The sequence below is a fragment of the Ixodes scapularis genome, unplaced genomic scaffold, assembly GCF_016920785.2.
Source record: "Ixodes scapularis isolate PalLabHiFi unplaced genomic scaffold, ASM1692078v2 PGA_scaffold3__209_contigs__length_174095766, whole genome shotgun sequence".
NCBI classification, from domain to species: domain Eukaryota; kingdom Metazoa; phylum Arthropoda; class Arachnida; order Ixodida; family Ixodidae; genus Ixodes; species Ixodes scapularis.
Window position 1 is genome coordinate 123,075,527 of NW_024609868.1, and position 16,081 is coordinate 123,091,607.

A 16,081-nucleotide genomic window follows, 5' to 3' on the forward strand; every position below is an offset into this window, starting at 1 on the left:
AGGTGCTGCGTGACGTCACAAAACGGAAAGGTTTGTCGGATGGTCGGAATAACAAGCGTTGGTCGATGGATGTCTTGTATTTTGTCTCGAAGTATATAGTCTCCTAGGCTGTACCCTACTTAAATACAATTCTTTTAATGCAGTTCCCAAGCATGTGCAAAGAAAGTCACTCCTTTTAGCAAGAAATTACTCGCAGACAGCCATAAGCTTCGAGCAAACACAACTGCGACGGGCACCGATCGAACTAGGGGCGCTTGCAAAGCAAAGGATGCAGATTTTGCCTTTGAAGCGGCACCTAAGAACTCGAAGCGGCATCTGGGTACACATGTCAGCGGATCCACTGGATCGGTGATAAGTCTGCGGGTCCTTCTCTCAGAGGCGATGTCCGCGGGTCGAAGACAAACGGCGAATCGTTCAAATGCATGTCGTCACTTGACTTGGACGAGCTTGGTGAATCGTAGTGACTACGATTTACCATTTTCATTTTTACACGCAGGTCAAACAGAACCGGGCTGCACGCGTGCTAAATACAACTTGGTATCGTTTCCCGATGGCCTAGCTGTTGGTTTCGGTTTCGCTGCATAATCAAATTGATTTATCCGATTTGGGTGAGGAGTGGATGGACGTAGTTTAATATCGTTGGCACAGCATCACACCTCAGCTTACGAGCCTTCTGTCCACTTAGAGCTCAGCTCGTAGCTCTCTTCTGTGAGATGATAGCTGCATAAGCGGGATCTCGATCTTGACGAGCCTAGTCCATATGCACGGCGACGAACACTTCGCTCGACACTGCACATCTCGCGGAAAAGTGTGGAACGTCATGTCTTGGCTCGCACGTGCTGCCCGGTGGTTGTGGCACTCAACCGCGCAACAAAAATCTCACCCAACTACGAAACAAGTCGAGCACAACAAAAACGAAGCACGCTGAGGCAGACAAAAATGCTCGCTTTGTGTTTTGTGACGTCAGAGCTTCAATGCTGCCAACGAAAGCAGCGTTTACGCTAGAATGCGATTGGAGCAGCATAAATTCAATTACTCACGCAGAGAGGCATACACAATTCAGATATTGCACGTACGATCCGTCTCGAGGCAATAACAATGATATTTAAATGTTTTCTCGAATACAAAATTTGACCGGACAATCCCTTTAAGTTTAACTGTTGATATTTCAGCTCCATCCGTGCACCACCCAGCCACACCTCTGCAGTAAATCTCAGCGCGATACGTTGAGACACCGATTTTTGCGGACCGTCCAAAGTGGGACCGAAGCGTTGGTGTACATGCTGTAATGCGGTGAACGTCCCACGTGACTACGGGTCTCGCGCGTCCCTGCACCATCCTGAAAGTCACGTGACACTCACACGGTGTTCCATTGGCTCCAGTAGCTCGTAGTGTCCACGTAAGGTAAAACGTAGTGTAGCAGCCGTTGGCACCTTCAGAGACCACCGGTGACGCAGCTACAAACAGTTCGTTTGGACGTGATAAAGAGAAGACAAAATAGACTACAGCTTGAACGAGGTGCCGTTGGCCATCACAAAAGAAATAAAAATACGCACAGCACAAAAACAGTGTAAGTACTAGCACAACCTCCGCTCAACACGAAACCAACGGCACGTCAACAGCAGAACACAAGCACGAGCAAACGAGTAGCTAATCTTGGATTGGATATTATTGGCTCGGGTTTCCTATTTTTCGAGCGGCTTTTTAGCGACTTCGTAAACTCGAAAGCGCAGGTCGGACAGAGTCGGACGATGTTGGGTGCATGCCCGCCGAACTTACGGTGTACGATTATTCCATTTGGATAGAGCTCTGCAGTTTGGAGACGCTTGAAAATCTTGAACTGTGAGCTTCTGCGCAGAGTATAGCTCAACACCCAACTCGTTCTGTGCGTGAGTGCGTGCGTAAATGAGTAGAGCGACCACCATGTCTGCGGACGAAACAACCACTTTCTGCAACCTGAACGGTTTCGAGACGAAGACACCGTTCCTCATCGGCGTCGCCGGCGGCACGGCCTCTGGAAAAGTGGGTCACGCTACTCGTCTTCAGCGCTACCCTGAGTTAGGCTGCGATCGTGGTCACTCCATACGTTCATGGCACCGCAACTGATCTGTTAGCTGCTCACCTTCTCATTCGCAAATTTCGGTCACGTGGGCAATAACCTCCACCAAACTATAACCAAACTTATGGCGAATTCGGGTGGTCAGTCGCCGGCGAGAACGAGCCGGCGGAACCGGCAACCAGAAACGCACCGGCGGCACACCACGTGACCCTCACCACCCGAACACGAAACGCCAGACGGTGGCAGTTTATTTCGCCTCTTGCCCGCGCGACACCGCTAGCGAGAGCCTGTCGCCGCCGTCACTCATGTCCCAACGACTTGGATTGACTTCCGTAGTGGCTGCTAAAGTTACTTCGGATCAGTTTCCTTCTTTCGTTCATTTTTTTTCTCACTGACCTTCTCTCTCATTTCGGAAGTGACGACACCGGATACAGTCTGGCGCCCACTGGCCCGGCCGTTCGGAGCTCGGGCGGAAAAAGCGCCGGAAAGTTGCCGGTGCTTGCCGGAGAACCACCACCCGAACGGTGCGCGCCAGCCGGAAACTGACCACGCGAACACTATTGCCGGTTTTCCGGCAAAATAAGTTGCCGACGATTGACCACGCGAATTCGCCATTAGGCAGCGCCACTCACTCCAATGCTTTCTAGTTGGTTTCGATCGTGGGTGCAGGCGCTGATCTCCTGTATTTCAGTGTAGTTTTTTTTTTTTTTCGGGGTACCGCTGTCGGGCGGCGAATGACAGTACTTAATCCCCTCATCTATGCTCCGTTTCAGCATAACGCCAAGCGACTAATAGTACGGCCTCAGCCAGCCAATCCGAGCACTGAGGCGAGGCATGTGACGGTGCAATCTAGGAGTGCACTCCTGCCGTTAACAAGTGTCACATGCTTCGCTCTATCAAACTAATTGGCTCGTGCAGACCATAGGTTTTGCCATTTGACAAGTGATGCCTGCCATGGCATGACTTGGTAACCAAGACATCGTTCTCGAAATCACTGACGGTGCATCGGCAGCCTTGTTATCAGCTTGTTGGTTTCCAATGTCTCGATCATAGTCTCAGGTCTGTGCCGCTCAGCTTTACCATCATACCTTTAGGCGATTGATCGAGGCAACCTTACACTGACATATACAGAATTTGTTACTCTACACAGGTTTCCTACTTGAGCTCCTCGGCACATATGTCGGCTTCTTTCACACAACTTTGTCTTTGTAAGCAAAGGGTGTATCTATGGTAGCCTTTAACAAGATGTTTTTTTGCTGAAGTTGGTGAGCAGATGTTGAGACCGATGCACCCATGAATACTTATCACGCAAAAGGAAGGTTTCACCTATGGGTGTTTTCTCGTGAAGTTTTTGGGGATCTAAAGAAATTGTGTAGTTCGTCAGCGATGCAAAGTGCCCTCCTGTGTTGCCTTGTAGACCTTATGTAATGAATACCGGTCATCGTCCACTCCGTTCCATTGCTATATTTTGTCTGGTCAAAGAGCCTGCAAGTTCTTCTTGTGTTCCCAACTCCAGCATGTCCCACACTGCTTCTGCTCCGCAAGGTGCCAGCCTCTCGTGGTGTGCTGATGAACACCACACCTCTCCCCTAGAGTGCCTTCATGTGCGCTTCGCATAGAGTGATGCCAACTGCCTGTTTCCCTTTCCCACACCCTCTTCCACCGCCATTTTGTTTCTCTCATTGTTTCTCCGTGCCCCGGAAAGTGGACTTTGTGTCCATCGGTAATCCTATCCGAGGGGGAAAATGCTAATCCTCCCTCCGTGGGTTCCACAACGCTGCTCCGAACTTCTGAGATAAGGTGCTTGTTTCCGGGAGGGTTATAAGCCCCACGGATTATCAGCGAGGAACAAAATGGCTGCTGGTTTGTCGGCGAGTGGTATTACAAAGGGTGGCATCACCCTTGCAAAGCGCACATGAAGGCTCCCTACTCTCCCCACCTGAACAGAGGCCCCGTAGCACTGAGGTGGCTTCCGAAGATAAGTACTGGTGCGTGTTCCAAGCGGTGGCATGGCTGGTCGAGCAGTTGCCACATCTTGCGTGATTAGTGGGTTCTCTCGTTGGGCAGCTAACACGTCTTGTGCAACTGGGGTACCTCTCGGATGTCCGAGTCCCACACAGAAGACGAGACCAACTTTGTATGACCCTGCAGCGACGGGCTTCGATTTCTGATGTGATTGATGTGGTCGCGTAATTATTATCCAGTATCGAGGTCCTGCTCGCTTGACTATTTCACCCTGGATCTGGCTGCAGCGTCCTGGAAACTGTCGTATTCATACAGCTTGGCCAACATATAACTCGTGCAGATTTTCTGTGTGACCCGCTGGATGTTCGTTGTCATTATGCTTCAGCCGTTCCAGATCTGAGGGAAGTTTGTTCGAAAGAGCATCCAGGCTGGAGTCTTCCAATTGCCACGTGGATGGTTTGTATGCTGCTTGAACAGGAAGCGAGCTACCACGCTCCGAGGAGTGTCTTGTCCTCCTTTTGCAAGAGTGCGTTTCAACTCTTCAACTATGTGTTCGACTTGCCCGTGAGTGGCTGGGTGATGCAGTGCACTGGTCATTGCCTTGACGCCATTGTTGCGATAGCATGTTTAAATTTTGTCGGCGACGAAGGCTGTTTCATTATTGGGTACAACCTTACAAGGTATCTTGAAGGCGGCAAAAATACTGTGCAGCTCTTGAACTACCGCAGCTGACGTCATGCCGCTCACAGCGAAGCAAGTTGCCATGGAGATCACATGTGATGTCGTGTTACATAAAGTCTACAAGGCAACGTGGGAGGGTACTTTGCATTGCTGGCTAACACCATGAATACCAGTCAATGTCCATATTCTTTCATTACTTTTTTCATCTGGTCGAAGAGCCTGCACACCCTCTCGTGTTCCCTATCTCAGCATGCGCCACACCGCTTCTGCTCCACGAGGTGCTGGCTTCTCCTGGTGTGCTAACGAACAACAGACAAACTCATTGAGGAATCACTTGTTTCAATGATCAAGCAATGATCAACACATCTGCCTATGCACAGGCAACTTGGACTGCTTAGGCCAGAGGTCTCAAACATGCGGCCAGCGACTCACTGGGACATGGCCCGCAGGCAACCGGCTATGAGTCCCGGTCCATTTCTCGAGTGCTAGAAATAACATGTGCCATGTGATCTCTTGCTCATTCGTTGTCGCTCGAAAAGTAACTCTGCTTTTTTAACATATTCACATAGTAGTTTATACTTATCTGTGTTCATTTGCCCTTGGTTTCGCTTTGTCTTTTGCTTCCTAGCTTTATGTAATCTACAACAATTCTGCAAACTCTCGATCAGCAGGAGCAACTGCCAAAGATAAAGCTACGAGCTCAAGATTCTCGCCTTCAAAAATTATTGCCACTAAAAGACAAGTATTTGTTCAGAGTGTTGTCGTAAAAATCGTCAGAAAAGCAAAGGACTGTCAAATCAAGTGATTGTTCTTTAGAGACATGTTGAACTTGGTTAATTCCTGAGTTAATTGAGCAACAAAAACAACAGTGTACTTGTTCTTTTTTTCTATTAGAAATGACAGCACTTTGGCAGCGTGGTGTCATTTTAATTATTGTTATACATCAGGTCATGGCTCAAAGTATTCATATAGACCAATAAAATCTAAGGATGTCACTGGCAAAGCTGAGAGTTCACAGAAATCATAGCAAATGCAGACCCCCCCCCCCCCCTCTTATGTTGGCCCTCAATATTTCCAGTGTGGGCTATCTGGCCCTCATACTCCAGTGAGTTTGAGACTACTGGCTTAGACCGGAGGCAAGCTCTCCAGTGTAATTTGAAGTAGTCAGGATGTAACGATGAGAGCAATCCAAAGCTTCATGGCCCTAGTTAACTTCTGTTTCATTGTTTGATCAGGTTGCTCGCAATTCAGTATGCTTCCTGGGACCTCTGAAAGCTTCAGTGGTGCAACATTGCCTTTGGGTGTAGTCCACAGCTGAAGCAGTGGAAGTGCATCTGTTTTCCACTGCATCTATGGTATGACAAGGCAGCCTTTAGCCATCTTCCCCTGGGTGGTTTGTTTACTCTGCCTTGAAGCAAGCAGACGGCATTAAGTGTCTGCTTCTGTCTTTGCACTACCTGAGAACCGATTCCCCGGGGCTTCTTGTACTCTTTTTCCTTGAGTTTCATGCTGTGCAGACACAAAACTAAAAATATTTGGGAATACACCATCTGTAACAGATATTTGTTACATAAAAGATAATATTCATGAAACAATTTTTATGACCTCCTTCTAACACCGAAAATCATGTTGATCTAAAGAAACTTTGATGGTGTCGTTGTGGAGGCTGACGCAGCCTCCAAGGCCTCGGCCTCCAGGAAGATGCCGGAGTCTCCGGCATTGTCCTTTTTCTGGTGTCGTTTTTTTGTTTTCCTTTGTAGACGTGCGACTCTTCAGCTATGGAATTTGTGATAGTGTCATGACACCACCATTTTGTGCTTTGTCCGAAAAAATGAGTAGTTTATGTTGGATGTCAGAGGCTTCAACACTCTGTTCAAGAAACCGCTGCAGATAGTAAGGTGCACAAACCACGGCCGATAGCATCAAGTTCGGCCCTATCATAATCAAGGCATTTCACGCTGGTTCAGACATTTGTGCTTGGGTCTGAGTGTCTACTTTAAGACCCCTTACATCTCTCCTGATGACATGGTTGCTTGCAATCGAGGTTTGCGCGATGTGCCTTAGTGCAAAGTAAGGAGTTGTAATGGTCATACTGAAGTTTAAATGTCTGCACCAGCTTTAACAGGGGAGTTCTTAAAGGGTCCCTGCAATCATATTTAAGCGTCTACCTTTTTTGCGGTTTCCACGTCTCTTGGGGTTCGGGCAAGCCAGCGGGCACGAAGAGAGTAACTAAATATCGGTGCATCATACTTCAACCGGACGACGCGGAAGCCTCCCCCACCTACGAGGGCGACCTGCATCGCCGAAAGCACGCAATACATGATGTCTTTGGTCCTGGGCTTACTACTGGTCAGAGCCGCTGAAAGCTTTTTTTTTAAGTCGAGATGCAAAATCTAAGTGTCGCGAACCGTTTCACTTACGTGTGAAAGTAGTTTTTGTTCAGTATTTTAGATCAGAAAAGAAACAAATGCAGTTCATAAAGTACAGAAACAAGAAGACCCATCGACAAACCCGCCACCAAGTGGTGGAAAGAACGGCGCATACTAGAAAGGGCTAGTGGGATCAGGCTCTGACGAACGGCAAGCGCAGAAAGGTCCCGGATGTAAGTGGCGGCGCTGTAGTCGTATACCGGCTCGAGGACCCGACCGGTTCTGAGCGTTCCGAAGTCTTTCGGCGCGGGCTTGGCTGGCAGTTTGCCCATTTGGCGGTATGGCAGCGCAAAATGGCTCCCGTTCTGAACTGATCTTTACCCCGTGTTTGCTGTCGTTTGTGGCCAATGAAGTGTTATGCCGAATTAGTCTTTAATCGCGCAGCAAACACAATGCGAGCCGCCCTGGCCGCCCGCTTCATACAGCCTATCCAACACGTGCTTTAGTGGCGCCCTCTCGAGCCGTCAACACGGAGTGCGGCAGCCGTGAGCGGTCGATGAGCTCACTACTCCTCCTCTAGTTCACGGCCACTCGAGCCAGGACCTACGACGTCATGAAGGAGGTTATTTTTTGCTTGTTTTTGTAATTCTAATTTGCCTATAACTTTTAAAATAAAGCAAAATTTGAGAAACGAAAAGTTTCTTTAAGTTACTACGTTCAGTGCGCTCAGGTTCGGTGCAAATTAAAAACCAGTCAGAAAGTTGTTGCAGGGCCTCTTTAAGATGTTTTGGAGGAAAAAAACAAAACTAAATGGTCACGAAATCCTAGTAGACAACAATTCCACCAATAGTCATTGGACGTTGTAAAAAAGAACAGCGCAAATTCACTGTGAATGAAGAAATACTGTGGGTTCAGGTAGCCGACAGACATTTGCCAAATTACTCGGGCATTAGATAGAATGCTGGAAATGTAGGTACACAATCTGCATGTGCTCGCTTTATCTGAATTAAAATTTCGAAATAGATAATCAAAGGAAGGTGCTGACAAATGCACATGCAGAGTGCCATTTGTTTTAGAATTTTGCTTTAGAGTTAGTGTTGCAGATGCCAGCACGTGCAGCACATGTAGCTATACTTGCAGCATGCTCCCGGCGCTTGGGTACTTTAGAAAATGATTTATTTTATGAGACTAAAATCAGCACGGAAGTTTAAACAGCTGTAAATGTCGGATGAAAAAAGAAAAAAAGAAAGAAAAAGAAATTCAATCTGTTGGGTTGAGTATATAATTAAAAGCATTAAACATGTGCAGAATTAAGAAAATCTTAATAAAACCCTGCGAGACGTTTTGTGCAGCAATGCAACCAGTCATGGCGAGGACATGACTTTTTGCACTTTCTTTTTTACACTTCTGATACTTGTAGAGGAAACTGGCATTTATTGGCATTGAGCTCAAAACTGCAACATTACACAAATATTTTGATGACATAGATGCTTGCCTCTATTGTTGCTGAGCAGTAACCTGCAACTCTGTCAGTAGCGCTAGTGATGTGAAGAGTTTCCTCACCCATCACACCTGGAGGATGGAAAGATTGGTACCGAAAAAATTGGTACAGACATACCTTTGTAATTTATGCTGATGGCACTAGTTAATCTTTTCTGCACATGACAGTGAAATGCCTGTGGGAGTTTTAAATTGCAAGTTAGTTTTGTGTCGGCTTTTGTTCTTTTCGTTGGGCAAATGTAACTTGTTTTGTTTCACTTTTTGTATTGTCCTTCTGCCCCTACCCAAGAAACGGGGGTAGGCCAGGTCAAGCCAACACCTGTTGGCTTTTTCCCCATTTCCTTGTCACCTGTAGGCGTCCACACAAAGACAGCATCAGCTGAGTTTGAAACGTGAAACCCAGTGACAGCGGCTCGTGTTGCAGACAACGGTGTGCCGCAAGATCATGGAGAAGGTGCGCTGCGTGGGCCAGAGCCGCCTGGTCTGCCTGCATCAGGACAGCTTCTACCGGGAGCTGCATCCCCACGAGAGGGAGCTGGCCAACAGGGGGCGCTTCAACTTCGACCACCCCGGTACGCCGCTGCTCCTCCGCTCGGTTTAACCTACCAACTATTGTTAGGGGGTTGTCGATACAGTACACGATTTGTGCCACGCAAAGAAAAAAAATTGTGTCCGACTTGGTGCACACGTGCAATTTCACCGACGACATGAACCATGCAGCCGGGTACAACATGGCATGACTTTCCTCGTTGGCTTTGCCATCGTCTTCTTCCCTTCCTTGTTTTCTGGACGTTCGACAGCCAGCGGAGGTAGGGAGTGGCTGCGTCCTGGGTCCTACATAATGAGCTTCTTCCAAGGACGCAAGTAGACAGTCGCTTTCTCTTCTGGCAAAAATAGTTTCAAGCAGACTGGAAAGAGGGCAAAATCCACTACTCCAGTCTGGCAAAAGTTGCGCACAATACAAGTTGGAGCGAATCGTATCCTGTGCGGACAGCCCTTAACGCAGTCGAGCCAAGAAATCTCCATAGGCCCCTCAATGCACACGCAACAATATCAGTTACTGTATTACGCTATTTAATTTATACCGCAAAATACAGAGCAAGCATCCACGCAAAAGTTGGGAGACAATCGCGAAAAAAATGGGGACAGGCATTTGTTGAGTTTGTGTGCAGTAAAGTGGAAGGGGCACGTGGTAGGGTGGGGCTTCGTTCGATCCGACGGGACGGTATAAAAGCAGTATAGGGGTCCGACGGAACCTCTAATTTTTAACTTCTTGGTTACTATTAATCACGAGTCACTCACCCTTTGTAACGGACCAGAAAGCCCAAGACGAGTCTGGCTCATCATTTGGTTTCGGAGCTTGTTTTTTGCATTCTCAGGCAGATGGCTGTGCAACTACTTTTGCTCCGCCCCCTTCAGGCTATCTTGTTGTTTGTTTCCAATCGTCACCGAGGAGGGCTCCATTATTGCAGGAAGAAAGGTTGCAAAGGATCATCCAGAGTGTGCTGCAATTGAGAGCGGCAGCTGTTGCATTGTCGAGAAATGTGCTTTAGAATATTTGCTTTAGCAGCTTTGCTTTTAGTAGAATAGTTGTAAGAGATGTGCTTTAGGAGATTTGGGAAAGGTGGTTATGCGCTGCCTCTCGTGCGCGAAAGTTGAGGTCGTTCGCCCTTTTCTCTCTTTTGCCGCTACGGCCCTCCACCTACTCTCCTCAGTGTGGTGTGCTTGCGATTCCTGCTCTTCGGAAAGGGAGCAAATTTTGCGTGGTCTGGCTATGTCTGGGAGGGAGGGCGAAACTGTGAGCATTTTGCAGTGCCACACCTTTTTTGTGTTTTGTAGACTCGCTGAGGAACTTTCCAAAACATTGAATAGGTAGTGGCGAGGGGGGTGGCAAGAGCGAAAGAGAGCAACAAGGGGAGCATCTTGCCATACTTGCTGGTCGATGAAATCTGCTTTGACAAATAGCACCATCTGATGCACAATTTTCGGAACCCTGGGACGACTGATGACCACAGTCATTGAACCCGATCTGACACTTGAACGTCCGAATGTTTGCCGAACTGTGACGCTGCAGTCGTGCCCAACTGCTCGGTGGCATGGCCTTCCCAAATTGTCCCTTGTTGGACACCAGCCGCGATGACTAGGGACCGACCGAGGCACCCACTAGTCACTGCCCTGGGGTTATAGATACAAGGGTGTGTGATGGGCCACGACGATGCAAAGAGAGTGATTGCGTGTCACTCTCTGTGTTTTTAAAGCGGTAGCTAACAGCTACCGCTTTAAAAACATATTTAACGTCTCCAGACACATGGAAAGGTGACATGGCCACATGATCTCAACATCGAGGTTCAGCTTAGCTAAGGAAAAAATGCAGAAACTTTTGTTTGAAGGCGATGAGTGATCTACCATTTTCAATGATGAGTCATAGTACCATCTTTTTGATATACAAATGAGTCTCTGGTATATTTTGTGAAGAAAAGAAAATTAGTATACGAAGGGTTTACTCTTTCCTGACCACGGGAAAATGAACAATTTTCAAAGGAGCCGTGCAGATGCTTTTGTTTTCCTAACTAATTTGCGTATAGAGCAAAATGACTCATCAAAATGTGGCCAATTAGCTGTTCTTTTGGAAGAAACAGAAGTTGATATATTGTGGGAGATAGATTTAAAAATTTTATTTCTTGAAAACACAAAGTATGTGCTGAAGGCGTATAATTGAAGAAACTTCTACAGCTGTGTCAAATTAAACGACAAATAAACCCACGGCTATTGCTTCTGAAAGATAGTGCTCTCTAATTGACGTCTATTTTTGGTTCATCAGAAAGTTAGCCTCCATAACATTTGCTTGTCAATGAAGGAATGCTTATATTGGTGAAACAGATACAAACACCTGGCATCCCAAGCAGAATGCTTTCTTTGTGCTCTACCTTGATTTTGTCATAGCCTCGATTGCAGTTCCTTCAAATTTAGCATTTTTGTCCACCTTGTTGAGAACATGAAACATGCACGTCGGCTCGGGACAGCATTGGAAATTATAGTGATGCTTACCAACAACCATCCATTAAGCGACAGCTATATCATCATTTAAAGTGTCCCCAGAGCTCTTGAAATCTAAAAATATGCCGGAGTACAGTTGAATTATGTAAATAATGCTGTCTTTCTTACGAAGACTGATGCAAGCAGTTAGCCATGCTAGACGAGTGCAACCACCATTCCCAGGACTAGTTTTGACAGCCCACCTGCTTGTGATAAAGCTTAAATCTACGTTGAAACTGAAACTGCAGTTCTTTGGCTATCGAAGAGATTGGGGAACATAATTCCCCGCACTAGCTTTAATTTCTTGATGGTGTCGGGAAACCATCGATCACTGGTGATCAATGGCCGATGGGCGCGGTCACAAAAGAGGTAAAAAGGCTGCACTGCTTTTGTCGGGCCTGCTTCACAACGGCGCTCTCACTTCGGGCTTCACCACTTCGCACTGGCGTGCACGTATAAAGCTTTACCGGCTTGCAGCAGCTGATGTGGAGAAGCACCTTGGCTAGCTAGGTGGGTTCAGAAGTTTGCTGGGGTGGGTGCTTGATACATCCTTTGCATATATTTCAAATGTATCAAAAGTGGGGAAATCGCTGGCCGAGTTCGTTAATGCACCTCATCTCGGAACACGGGGAGAAAAAGCTCATGCTTTTGCTCCCTGCGCTCTAAATTCTAAATTCGATCGCCGTTTCGATCTGAATGAGCGTCATACCAGTCTGCAATCGTGTATGACTTTGCAGAAGGGAGGTATCTGCAGTGATGGAAGTGCTGCGCCAAATTGCGCCATGATTGAAAGTCTGCTACATGTTGTGCCGAAGCACTATTTTTGTTAAGTTAAGAATTGCGCCACACCTGTGCTGAGATAGGCTTAAAAAGAGCAAAATATAAAAATTTGATTATGGTTGACTCTTTACCATTTAGGAAAGTAGGAGGAAAGCAAAATGGTACAAATACATATTTCACAGCGTCTCTACTCATTATATAGTTACATCTTAGGTCAGATCACAAAGGCTCGAACACACGCAACCACAAACACATACTAAAAGTGCAAGTCAATGGACACTCGCTGCCCTTCATTGGTTTAGTCGAAAGAACATATACAAAAAGATGGATGAATGCCACGATGTTGCACATTGACGCCGTTCGGTTGGTCTCATTGGCTCATAGCGTCGGATACGCTCTAAATTAAGATAAAACAAAGTATTGAGATTGCTCGTTAACCGCACTGGCCCGTTGATGCACTGGCGGTTCAACTGGACAGACAATGTCAGCGATGTCGGGAGCTAACAATCTCGATAAAACATTGCAAAATAGGATGATGGTGGCTACTGTGATAAGACAGAACCAGGGTCTTGCAGTCCTGATGAGAATTCTTGATTATTGTGTCTGCCACATGCCTCCGTACCGTGTCTTCACCAACGTACACGCGTCGAGCTTTGCCACTTTGCACCGGAATGCTACGAGTAGCGGCCGACATGGGCGAGCACCTAAGTTAGCGCGGTAGGTTCGGAAATTATACTCTGTACTCTTTCAGTTCTACCTTCTTCGGTCTTGATTGTAGCTCGTTCATCTCTAGTTCTTAATATGTGCATCAAGACAGACAAGAAAAAAATGTGGTTTATTTTATTTTTAATAAATACGGTAGTCGAGGTAGCTCCCGTGCAGCTGTCGATCGAAAGAGTACCAAACTTTGACTTTATTCTGGTTCCAACGCTGCCATAGAGCAGTATACGTTTTCATAATATTTGTATGTGGTTATTTTTTCAGTTTGTCATATTAGAGTCTTGGGTTTGGTAGGTTCACAAAAATTGGGGGCCGCATTTTTATTGATATAAGTGTTAGCGGATAGGCTGGTTTTTGTTGGCATTTTGAAGAAATTATCTTTTCAGGCTAAATAAACCACAGAGTGGTATAACTTGGGAGGGGAGAGAGGCTTTATCCCAACTGAAGTGTTGCGCTATGACGAATTTCTCAACCATTTTTAACACCTATTGTTAATCGAACTTGCTCTGACCCGACCCTTATTTTTAAAAAGAAAGCTGTCTGTTCCCTTCGCACCCCCTCTATTCTTATCTCAAAAGGTAATAAGTTATATGCTCGAGTATGAAAGAGGAACTCTCTATCAATATCATATATAAACTCATCTAACGAACCAGTCACTTTTTAATTTTCAAGTGATATGCTAACAGATGTTGCTCCAAAAGCATCAGGGGCTGCCCCAAACCAACATTTTGCCTGCTACAGAGCCTGCTACGAAAGTTTGAATGCCACTTCCATTGCTATACTTGGCATGCTGAGAATGCATTTTATAGCCCACTGGACAAACGTGAGACCGCGCACAAGGCGATTATTTGAAGGGTCTATAACACACTGTGTTAAAGGAGATCTGGAAATGCCTAGAGTCCTTTGAAAGTGGGGAACCACAGCCCTTGTTTCTCGTTTCCCAGGTGCGTTTGATGACCAGCTTATGGTCTCAACCCTGAAAGACATCCTGCAAGAGAAGGTGGTCCAGGTTCCAGTCTATGACTTCATCACCAACTCGAGGTGGGCTTTTGATGGGATCATCCTCCTTGGGAGCGTGGCTGCCAATTTTTGCTGTTCAAGATAATCACGAGCGACGTTTGGAGTTCCGGGGACCAGCCGACTCCCTTTCATCAACGCCATAGTATTGGTCTTCCTTCCCACTCGTTTTCGATAAGGGAGGGCACCACTTCATGCACTATGGAACGGATCATTAACCGCCTCACTTCCGCTGTGTCGTTGCCCTCGACTGCGCAGTTCCCTGCACCCCATTTCTCTCTGACTGGTACCACCTGTGGAGCCAAAGCTTTGTGTGGAAGATAATTCTTGTTTTTATTGATCTTGAATGCAGTCGAACCCAGATATATTGAACCTCAAAGGGTTCATAAAATAATTCAATATATTAATAATTCAATATACAAAAATATGTTAAATTAAGCTCTAGTTGAAATTTTCTCGCGTCTCTGCTAATACTGAAGGTCGCGTCAAACGGGAGCTTACCAAACAGGGCATCCAAGAGCTGCTAAATTCAGTAGAGCATAGTTGGCGGGGACTGCAAACACCACGGCGCTTGCGCCTGCTGGGACCTCTAGACAGCATAAGCAACAAAACACAAAAATAACTTTAAAAGATGAAGAAAAAAAACGGCAAAGTGAGACGCCTAAAAAAAATCTCTTGATCCATAGAAAAATGTTAAGCAAGCAATGAAAAAGAAAGCTCACTAAATTCAGGCAGCAAAAAAAGAAAGGCAAAAAAAAAGATTGAGGTACACCTAAGCATTTCTTATGAGTTGTGAATGCGAAAGCATGCAAGCCGCTCGTCTGCTCCCTTTTTTGTCTGCTGCATACTTTTCATCGCCGGTCAGCACGTGTGCTCCCCTAAGCACGCTGTCCTTGGATGCTCCGTGTTAACGGCATGCTGATGGACATGCAGTTTTATGGGGTGAGTGGTCATGGAAACGGACGAGCACAGCAGCCAATGGGAGCCCCGTCGACGCATGCCAGCCAATGGAACCGAAGGCGAAATCTATCAGCTTTACTTTGCTTCTAATGGAATCATGGAAACTAGGTGCCGTTTTCGTGCTTCAAACTGATGACGTCAGCTCGCTCCATGAAACAGTTAAAGGAGCTGTGCAACAATTTCAGGGCTTTGCTTAAATTATTGTGGAAGTTGATGCCTGACACTTCTGAAGTGAACTACAGAAAACAGATTTTGTCGTCTGGATATCCTGGTTTTTATTTAAAAAAAAATGAAAGCCGTTTACAATTCCCTGTAACGCCGGTTAGAGCGCAGCTTTTGAGGAGGAAGATGGAAGCGTACTGAGGGATAGGTGACTCCTTGAGGTCACATGACCTAAGGGGTCACGTGACCTCATGGGGTCACGTGACCTCAGGGGCTCACGTGACCTTTGGGGGTCACGTGACCTGAAGGGTCACATGACCTTAGGGGGTCACGTGATCCCCAGAAGTCACGTGACTTCAGGGGGTCACGTGACCTCAAGGCGGTCACGTGACTTCTGGGGGTCACGTGACCTCAAGGGGTCAGGTGACCTCAGGGGGTCACGTGACCTAAGGGGGTCACGTGACCTAAGGGGGTCGCGTGACTTCAGGGGGTCACGTGACCTAAGGGTGTCACATGACCTGGGTGGGTCACGTGACCTCGGGGGGGGGGGGGGGGGGTCACGTGACCTCGCGGTTACGCCGACGCCGACGGCAACGCCAACGGCGACGCCGACGCCGCTCAAGCCGGAAACGGGCCCCTAAGAGCTGCGCTCTAAAATGAAAAAGATCCAGGTTTTTGCCGCCTCTCAACTCGTACGTCGTCTTCTGGGTCACGTGCGCAGTGACGTTGATGGGGTAGGCGCGGGGTTCCGGAAAAGTTCTCTCTTTAGAGCCATCAGTGAGCAGCGAGAACTCATCCTCTCACGACCGTGTGACCACGTGCTGGCGGGCGC

General features: G+C 47.1%; 1 protein-coding gene across 1 annotated transcript in view; it reads left to right on the plus strand.

The window, feature by feature from the left end:
* The first annotated feature begins 1,700 nt into the window (after window positions 1-1,700).
* Window positions 1,701-16,081, plus strand: part of LOC8029167 (uridine-cytidine kinase 2-B) — a 38,594-nt gene continuing 24,213 nt past the window's right edge. Inside the window, exons 1-3 of the mRNA XM_002403463.3 lie at window positions 1,701-2,022; window positions 8,999-9,146; window positions 14,055-14,151. Coding sequence (XP_002403507.2) covers window positions 1,906-2,022; window positions 8,999-9,146; window positions 14,055-14,151 — 362 coding nt within the window. The 5' untranslated portion in view covers window positions 1,701-1,905. The remainder of the gene's footprint in view (window positions 2,023-8,998; window positions 9,147-14,054; window positions 14,152-16,081) is intronic.